Source organism: Triticum dicoccoides, chromosome 2A (assembly GCF_002162155.2).
Source record: "Triticum dicoccoides isolate Atlit2015 ecotype Zavitan chromosome 2A, WEW_v2.0, whole genome shotgun sequence".
NCBI classification, from domain to species: Eukaryota; Viridiplantae; Streptophyta; class Magnoliopsida; order Poales; family Poaceae; genus Triticum; species Triticum dicoccoides.
The window spans coordinates 35107330-35117687 of record NC_041382.1 but is presented as its reverse complement, the minus strand read 5'-3'; the positions used below and the strand labels follow the sequence as shown (position 1 = coordinate 35117687).

Here is a 10358-nt window from a genome sequence, read left to right as displayed (position 1 = left end):
AAGTTGCAATAATAAATGTAAGAAAATGATACAATTATCTATCTAAACATACAAGTAAGAATATTTTTCCTTTTAGAAAGAAGATAAGAACAAGAGGCTCACCACGGTGGTGTCGGTGATGAGATCGGCGCGGGTGATCGACGGTGGTGAAGACGGGGACGGGGCGTGACGGAGCGCTAAATCTAGACAAATCTCAAGGAAAATGGAGTTTGGAGGTTGAGCTTCGAGAGGAGAAAGCTTAAGAAGTGTGGCTCGGGCATTCCATCGAACACCTCATATGCATAGGAGGTGAGCTATAGCACCACAAAGCCCTCTCCCCCTCGGCCAGAGAAAAACAGAGCACTGGGGTGCTCTGCTCGCGAGCGAGGGGTATATATAGACACCTCATTGGTCCCGGTTGGTGACATGAGCCGGGACTAAAGGGGAGCCTTTGGTCCCGGTTCAAGCCACCAACCGGAACCAATGGTGGTGGGCCAGGAGCGAGGCCCATTTGTCCTGGTTCATCCTACCAACCGGGACCAAAAGGTCCAGATGAACCGGAACCAATGGCCCACGTGGCCCGGCCGCCCCCTGGGCTCATGAACCGGGACCAATGCCCACATTGGTCCCGGTTCTAGACTGAACCGGGACTAATGGGCTGACCCGGCCTGGACCAAAGCCCTGTTTTCTACTAGTGAATTATCTAATAAATATTAAGTTCTCTCGTTTTTCTCTTTGCCTTGGTCGTGGTGCACAACTAGCACCTAGACGGAGGAAGTATGTAACTTAATGTAAGCCGTTTTTGCAGTTCACCGCAAGCTCACTACTCCGCACTTTATAACAATTCTGTGATGTCGATCCAACACCAGCAAACAGGGTACTACTACTACGAACTTACGCTGCATGCATGCACGCACGCAAATGCATGTGCATGCCGATCGAGAGACGCGGCCGGTGCCTACCTACGTACTCCACCACCAAACCAAGTCGATCACCAACAGCGACGTGGAGGCACACGCACCGACCGATCCGATCATGCAGCGGGCGCCGTATTTAACTCGCCATCTGAAATTTCGGTGAGTTAGCCGGCCTCTCCTTGTCACGCATCACTTCGCCGCCCACCACCACCCGTCGAGCTTTGAGCATGCATGCAGCCAGATCATCGGCCGAGCTGGATCGATCAATGCGGAGGCCTATATAAGCCATGCGTCGCCTGTTCCATTCATCCATCCATCCATCCATCCACCAGCCACTTCACACAGGCAAGCGAGTGGTAGAGGTTCAGGCATGGCAGCTCCGAGAGCGCTCGTCCTCGCCGTCCTGCTGGCGATCGCCGTCGCCAACGCCGAGGCGGCATCGGTCGTAGTCGGTCTGGCCAAGTGCGCCGACTGCACCAGGAAGAACCTCAAGGCCGAGGAGGCCTTCAAGGGTAAGCGCTAGCTATATGCAGCTCAATTCGTACCATATATGTCAATGCACACAGCCACGCACCTATAGATGGAGATCAGCTCATGGTTTTCCTGCCGCCATGAACGCACCTCAGGTCTCCAGGTGACGATCAAGTGCAAGAACGTCCACGGCGACTATGAGAGCAAGGCGGTGGGTGCCCTCGACGGTACCGGCGCCTTCACCGTGCCCCTCGCCGCCGACCTCCATGGTGCTGACTGCGTCGCGCAGCTCCACAGCGCCGCCTCCAACGCGCGGTGCTCCGGCCAGGAGCCATCCAAGATCGTGCCTGTTTCCGAGGGCACCACCTTCGGCATCGTCGCCGGCGACAGCATTGCCACGCCGTCTGCAGCGTCACCGGAGTGCGCGTCCATGACCCTGTGCGGGCCAATCAAAAAGCACATCATCGAGCACTTCCACCACAAGAAGTCCGTGCCACCGAAGCCGGAGCCCAAGCCCCAGCCTCACCCGGACTACGGCCCCGTGCCCAAGCCCGAGCCCAAGCCGCAGCCCCATCCGGACTACCACCCCGTCCCTCCCACCCCCACCTACGGCGGCGGCGGTGGATACCACGGACACCACTAGTGACTCCGATCTACCACCATCCGTCACAACAATGAAGTGACGCTGCTATTTATATATGTGCACGGGTTAGCTTGGTCTTCTATCATTCAAAACTAGATCATAATGACGCGCGTTGCTGCGCTCATCCTTTATATCTGTATAAGATATAATGATCATAATATCATAAACATCTGAAAACATGAAATATAAAAGTTAAGTTTACATATCTTTCTCATATTATGCCACTAATAAAAGAGGAGAATTTTATTCACAAAAGTAGTACTCCCTCCTTTCCGGTTTATAGGGCTTATCTCAAAATTTTAGTTTTTCCATTTTATAAGGCTCAATTTGATTGTTCTTCATCACATGTTCACACTTCAAGGTGCATTAAATCATTGCATGCAAGTATTAAGAGAAAACTGACCAATGCATGCACTTTATGTATGCATGCATTGCAATTAATGTATTTCGTAAATATAATTTTTTGAGGAAAACAAGAGCATTAATTGGGTGCTTTTGCAAATTACAAAAAATATTCCACCACTCATCATCTATCTTGGTTGGTAAGATTTTTGAATTGAGTCTTATAAACCGGAAAGGAGGGAGTAGGATATATGTCAAGTAGTACTGTCAATTACAATGCCTCGATGTAGATGGTGCGTGGGTTACATATGTTCAGGGCTTTAGGTATAAGATCATGAAAATTAACATGCTGGGAGGACCCCATTGCACAAAAAGTGATGGGGCAAAGTCGATTTTGTACTATTGATGTATCAATTGAGAATTTTTATGCCGCTGCACGTACAAATAGCACCAGATAGATGGTTTAACATGAGGAATCTGCGTTATAATATGCTGGAATGATTATGTCATTGTCAGATGACAGCTCAAAGCAAATTTTTAATCTGAAAAGCACTTAAAATTACATGGCAGATCTCTCGATTCCTGGACCTAAAAAGTCGGATAAAAAGATGTAGCATGCATGACAAACGGAACTATTTTTTCCGATTATATGCATCGTTCTTATTTTATCGGATGCATATCTTGAACATTTTCTTTAAACCAAATAGGCATAACGCTGAACTCTTTTTTTTTTCCAGTTTCTTGGTAAAATGAGTTAAAACATGCAAGGATACTTTGTGTTAGAAACTGCTCGGATCTACTAACCTCTATATAAGCAGCTCATCCAGCCTTAAAATCCAGCCTTGGAGCAGCAGAAATCCGAGCAGAGCATTCCACCACCTCACGTAACATGCATGCAATGGAGATGGCTCAGCCAAGGAGTAGCTCATGCGATTCTACCTCGTCGGTGTCCTCAATGGCCGACTTTGACTCAGATTACGATCAGTTTGTGTCCCCCATCTCCTCACGGTCGAGGCCCAGCTTCAGGCGCGGAACGTCGGAGGCCGTACCATGCTAACCTAGCATCTAAGGGGCATCCAGGGAAGGACGCCGGAGGCGCGTGTCGCCACCATGGCTACCATGGAAGAACGCAACATACCATATATAGGAGATTGAAAAGATGGGACGCAGGGACGCACCTGTAGTCCTGTGCATGGAGGGTAGAGGACACGGACGTCAATGCACATCTGCAGTAGCAGTTCGCAACTGGGAGGCAGGATGACGGCAGCGGGCACCGCCGCGACTGGGCTCGCTAATTAGGGATGGAATTTTTCGGGGGGAGACGGAAGAGGCGTTTTTAGGAAGAGACCTCCTATTGAACGCCCGCGTGCGTCGAACGGTAGAGCTTTCGCTGAAAGCGCGCGCAAACGGGCCGGCACATTGGCAGCGTCGAACCTAGAATTCAGCAAAAACAAAACGTGCCACGCGAAGTCGAACTCCCGACCTCTGGTTGCAGAACACCCCTGGTAACCACTCGAATTTGTATGTTAGAATGGTACATCACAGCGCTAAACTTTTAAGTACCTATCTACAGTAGCAGATCCGTCTTTTTTCAAAAGGAACACATTCATGGAAAAACTGTGAGCAAAATTTATTAAAAAATGCGAAAAATATTTTAAAATGTGAACAAATTTTAAATTCAAAGGAAACCTTTAAAAGGGAACAAAATTCTAAGAAATGAAAAAAAATGAACAACATAAACAACTTTATATGCCCTGAACAATTTTTTAATATACGCTGAACAATTTATAAATACACATTGAACATTGTTTTGATATACGCTGAACATTTTTAAATACATGTTGAACATTTTTATGACGTACGCGGAACAATTTTCAAGTACACAATGAACATTTTTTTAAGATACGCTGAACATTTTGTTAATATACAGTGAACATTTTCTTAAATTACGATGAACTTTTTGTATAACACACAGTAAAAGAAGGAAAACAAAAAATAAACAGAAAAAAAGGGGAGAAAGAACCATAAGAAAAACCGGAGAAAATAAAAAAGCAAAAAACTATGAGTGAAAAAAGGGGAAGAAAAACAGAAAGAAAAAGCAAAAGAAAAAACCGGGACAAAACAATTGAAAACTGGCCAAAAGAGTGAAAAAAACTGGAAGCAAAAAACCCATATAGAAGAAAAACGAAGAAAAAATCCCGCAAGAAACAAGGAAACAGTAGCGAACCAGATCCGTACGTGGTCTGGCCCAAGTGGGGACTAGCTTCAGCGAAGGCTTGTCCTCTTGACGCCTGCGGGCGTCAAATAGGATCTGCCTTTTAGGAATGGATAGGCAGGGAACACGCCGAGTTTGTGCACTTTTGAGTGGGCCTCTGTGGACCATCGACTGGAACGGACCGATTAATGACAGCAAGTCCAACACGTTCTGCGGAGCAGCTGCCCAATCATTATGGGCCAAGTGGGCTGCGCCTGGGAGAAGGAAATAATTTCCACAGATTACAGTTGGATGGCTGAGCTAATCCAGGACGTTAGTGAAGGTGATCCGACGGCTCAGGGGTTCAAATCGCTGTAGAGGGGTGTAGGTGGCTGAGTTATACTGTTTAGTAATAACAGTTGTGAGGGATAAGCATGTGTGTCAGGTAAATGTACGGGTGTTTGTAATACCGGTGTGAATTTTTGTAATGAGAATTTCCTATAACTGAATCAGCCAACTACACTCATTTTCCACATATGCCTGACTTACAATATCTCCAACAGCGATCACCGGCCGGATGGACGTCATCCAATTGTGTCCTTCAAATTTGCTCCCAAATACTTGCCTGGCCTTTTCACTTTGTTAAATTTTCAAGATCAATAACAAATTTAAATAGTGGCAAACAAATGCAGCCAATAGCAAAATCACCAGACATTCAATAAGTTATATACATCTATCGAACCCAAAAGCAAATGAACCGGCTTCAAGTTTCGGCCTCTCCCCCCGCCTCCTTTTGCGCAAAGCGTGCGTGCATGCTATCACGTAAGTCAGGAACAAACTTGGCCGCTTCGGGGTCCAAGTCATGGGGCTCCACGTGCAAGATCTTTTGCTCCTCGCACGTTTGCTTGATCGCAAGCTTCCTAACACTAAGCTCAATCTTCTTCTTTTGGATTTCCATGAACAATTTCCTCCTTGATCTCATTGCGCTTCTCTGTCATCTTGGTTGTCGTCCTTTCTCACTCTCCTTCTCGATCTCCCATTTCCTTTCCTTCGACCTGGCCACACGGGTGGCCGGTGCAAACCCTCCTCCAACTACACCGCTTGGATCACCATCTTCATCACTTACTTTGGCATTGTGGTCTTGACAGAATTGGTAATGCTGCTCCACTTGCTTTGCGCATTCAAGTTGTACCAACAATGCATCATTGTGAATGGTTTGCCCTCGGTCTTCTGGAACAACATGGCCACACGTCCGGGCTAGCAAAGCAATACAATGACATGATTAGAAAGTTGCAACATAAAGAATATCAATCAAATGACCAACACATAGAGCATCACTAAGCAAAACTTACGAGCTCGAGGAGTGACGCGCCACTTGATCACAATTTTCCATTTGTTCATACGCACCACGATACATGTTGACGGCCTCTTGAATGGTGTACCATCGAAGGCTTAGTGACTCCGGATTGCCATTCTGTATCATTTCCTTGCTGTAGGGCTCGTACTGTTTTTTCTCATGAAACCAATCATGCACACTGTGCCAAAGCGTCGAGCCTTTTGCTCCATGCTTTGAAACGGTTCAAAACTTGTGCCTAATCACGCCAATCATAGTAATTCATCCTCCTAGTTCGAGTATGCCAAACCCCTATTTTTCTTTGTGCCCGAATCAGACACCAACGACTACTGGGTGTCCGTCGACATCTCTCGCTTTGGATGTGTGGCTAGTAGTCGTCATAGACTTGTCTGTCTTCGTGGCCACCACCATTACGGATCATGTCCATCATCACCTCATTGCCCGACTGCTGCCATCGAGCTTGGGGGAGGCATTCCGCCAAATAATGACAGGGCACCGCCAGAAAAGGGCTCCTTGGCGGAAGACGCGACCGGATGAGTGTTGGTGACTCGGTGAACACGTAGTAGCTGCTGAGGTCGATGGTGTACGGTGGAGGGTGGCCGGAGGTGAAGGATGCAACGAAGTGTTGTGGTGATTGTTGAGTGTCGGGATGACTGTACTGATTGGCGGTGAAGTAGTATGGTGCCTTGTACTGGGTGGGCCAGGGTGGTGATTGCCCGAAGGGCACATGCACGGCGGTCTGCTGGTATGAGCGCAACAACTTGTACCATGCCACGTCTTCGCTTTTGATCACGCGGAAATTCCTGATTCTTTCATGAAAATATTTGGTTTATTTCCTAATATTCTTCCGAAACCTAATCTCGTGAATATCTGACGGTTTTACCTCTTTATATACCTTTGTGGAGGCCTCTCCTTTGCCCATTGATAAACCAATCTATTCCAGTTGCATATTAAGTTTTTAAGCAAAGACAAGTATCTCTTAGGCCATTGCTATGCTCATGGGACGAATGCCAGACGACCTCACAGGAGGAGGATGATCACCTTGCTGCCGGTGGAAGCTAGCCACAGGTATCAAGCCCCTTCCATGAGGAGGATTTCAAGCTAGAAGACACTTCTCCCGATGCATTGGCACGAGGGCTTGAATATGACTGGTGAGTGTGGGATCAAGTTGGAGGTAGCTCATATGAATAAAGATTCCCCGAGGAGGTAGAGATGGAGCAACATGAGCCATAAGAGTTACTCATTGGTAAGGAGCAAGTTGAATCTCTTAAACATACAAGCTCCAGCAATCCTGCACCTGCAAATGAGGGTACCCCAACCATCGTGAATGGCCACACCATCCATAGATCGTTGAAGGGTACCTATGAGTAAAATTCGTCACACCTACCACAAAAAAGATCAATATTGGGGATCAAATATTTGTCAAGCTATCTAGGGCATGGGAGAAGAAGTACGCCGTCAACCCCAATTATGCACCGATGCCGCATCCTATCAACATTGATGAGCCTATTCTTTGACTCGAGGTACATGCTAATGAGTCACACATCCACCATGATCTTTTGCCTTAACGCATCAGTCAGTTGGAGAAAAAGATTGCTGAGGACACTAATTAAGTCCAGTCTCAAAGCCCGTGTCACACTCATCGCCAACCAAGAGTAAACTGTGCGCATGAAACCACATCACAATGCCGACCTAGAGAAGACTAATGAGTTGCTCCATCAGGACTTTTCCCACAACACATCCACCACAACCGAGAAGAAACCCCGCGGTACCAGGGACTAAGAGGGATTATTGGATACCACTATCTTAGTTTTTTCAGCTTGGGGAGATTCATAAGCCCTTGCATATTTACTGTTTTTGTATGTTTACTTTCCTCAAAAGTGAGTTAGTTTATTTTAAGTTTTGCATAATAAGTTCCAAAAAAGCTCCCCACGATGCAGGGGAGGAATTACCTATCCTATGCTCAGCGTGTCTTAATGATGAATGGTGATATTACAACATTCAATATGTTTATTAGAGATATGAGTTAGGTTGAGTTCTAGTGTACTTCTTACTTTTGAATGACTATAGGGTCATCCGCACCACTATTTTGATTGTTAAGTGTAGGTTGTTATGTTAGAGTATTTTTGGTTTCACTAGCTTTTCAAAAAGATAAATAAAAGGATGAAAATTATTATTTTTGCCAAATTGTTTTAGCATATAATGAGTAAAAAGTAGTTGTGGTACTCTCAAACCATGAAACATGGATGGTTTCATACTCCGTTTTGAAATTAGCACTTGGGTAGACCGCTTTCGTTTTCTCTCGTAAACCTTGAGCATGCTTAGCTTTGATGACGCGATACTCATAAAAATATGAGATAAACGTTGTTTCATGGGAAAATAAGCTTGCTTAATATTACACGAGAAAATGAAAGAGATTTCTTTACATATTAAATTCTAAAAGGCTATGCGGGGTTCTAAAAAATTTGAGAGCCCCTCATCTCCCGTTCGATCAAGCTTGAATATCTTAGTCTATTAGATTGTTTTTCTTTCGCTAAGCACTCAATCGGTAAAGGCATGGGAGCCTTTCTAGCCATTTTTTCATTATAAGTATGCTAATACTCATGATGGTTCTATATCTTTTATGAGTAATGCTTCACAGCAATGCCCTCATTTGATTATGACAACTCGGGCTTCATGAGTGTGATGATCCTATTCTCCGAGCCGTAGTTTTGCTCAGGGATGAGAAAAGGTCTAAGCTGGGGATGTTGATGAGTGAATTTTATGTCGCATTTTGCTTATTTTTTCATTATAATCACAAAAATTTCTACACTTTACCATGTCTACTTGATGGACAACTTCCACCCCGTGCAACTAGATAACAGATGTGACCAACGGAGGGACCATAGACCACGAGACAGAAGCAGGAAACCTCGTCTCCGGAAGGGATGTGAAGTGGGAATCAACACAAGGGCACCACCTCGCCGAAGCTTTGACCACCGAGGCCACGGCATCATTCATCATCCGCAGCAACATCATCCACATACTTGACATTGAATCCATCATTCAGCTCATTGTAATACCAAATCCTAGTGTTATACGGTGTTAAACTAATAATTCATCTTTCATTGCCATGACCACCTTGGCGATGTCTTGTGCCTATATGTGTGAGTAATTCACTAGTTATTGAGTTATTGCAGATATGGGGGAATTCTAGTATTGGAGGGACGTTGGTGGCGTGCGTGATACATAACTGTGGCAGTATGCACATATCTGTTTATTGTCATTTCGTGTACAATACATATATAACAGAGATCACATTTGAACCAAAGGTTGTGTTTCTAAACAATTAATTATAATAAATACTAGTGATGAATCCAGACTCCATGAAGATCTGTTGCAGTTTCCATCATTTTCATTTGTCTCTGACTCTTAGTCATTATTCCTACGGACTTTAATATTTGTTTTCACACACTTGCAATATTTCACCCTTCTCACCGCTTTTTCTTGGGGCCTAAAATAACATGCAAGCACATTACGATAAACCTCTATGACAGAAAAAAACATTTCTCCAGCTTTCGTGGGATCGATACTCTACTTCAAAAACAGGCACACCTAAACTCTATGCACTTGCATAACATCACCTGGCATGACACGTGTTACGTGAACGAGCTGGACTATGACCTCTGTCATGTCTGTGGCACTCTTTTTTTCCGTGCATGACAGGAGTCAAAACCTTTTTTTTCATTAGCAGAAGATGAAATCGAACATTTGTAGGCTCTTCCTCTTTGACTCCTCTATAGTGGACCGGTTTTGGTTGCCTAAGTCTATTAGAGGTTGCTCCCCTGTTCATAGATGGGGCCATGGACAGATGTACATGAGACCATCCTTCAGTTTCAGTGCTTTGCGCCGCTTACATCTTTCCCAATCCACTTTCCATCATACACCGGGACGTGGGACATCAGGCCTCCGAAACCCCGTCTATTGTGATCATTATGAGAGAGGACAGTGAGATTTTTGGAGAGAGCTCTCCCACGACTGCTAGCATCTCCTCCGACATGGCGGCATACACAGACTTCCTCAACGATGACTACCCCGATGACGACTCCCCCTCCTTCCATGCCATGTCAACCGCCGACGGTGTGGCGACCGTGAACACTTCTTCATCCGCCACATCATACGTTATTTTCCCCTTGCGTTAAGGATCACTTCTGGTTCGTTACTACTAGCTTCGATCCGGACATGTTGTGTTCACCATACCCGTCGAATACTATGTCTGTTCTGCTTACCAACTTCTCTTGTTCGAATATCATGTCCACTATGTTGATCATCTTCTAGCTGTTTTTTCCTGGATTAAACATAATTGCAACCAACTCATAATTGAAAAGGAACATTTGTAGACCCTTCCTCTTCGACTCCTCCATAGTGGACCGGTTTCGGTTGCCGGAGTCTATTAGAGGTTGCTCCATAGATGGGGCC

The 10358-nt window shown here is 45.4% G+C and overlaps 1 protein-coding gene across 1 annotated transcript; it reads left to right on the top strand.

The window, feature by feature from the left end:
• Window positions 1–1220: 1220 nt before the first annotated feature.
• On the top strand, window positions 1221–2222 carry LOC119352984 (proline-rich protein 4-like). Its single transcript, XM_037619568.1, has 2 exons — window positions 1221–1408; window positions 1523–2222. The coding sequence occupies exons 1-2, from the start codon at window positions 1267–1269 to the stop codon at window positions 2008–2010; spliced, it is 630 nt and encodes a 209-aa protein (XP_037475465.1). The 5' UTR covers window positions 1221–1266; the 3' UTR covers window positions 2011–2222.
• Window positions 2223–10358: the final 8136 nt, after the last annotated feature.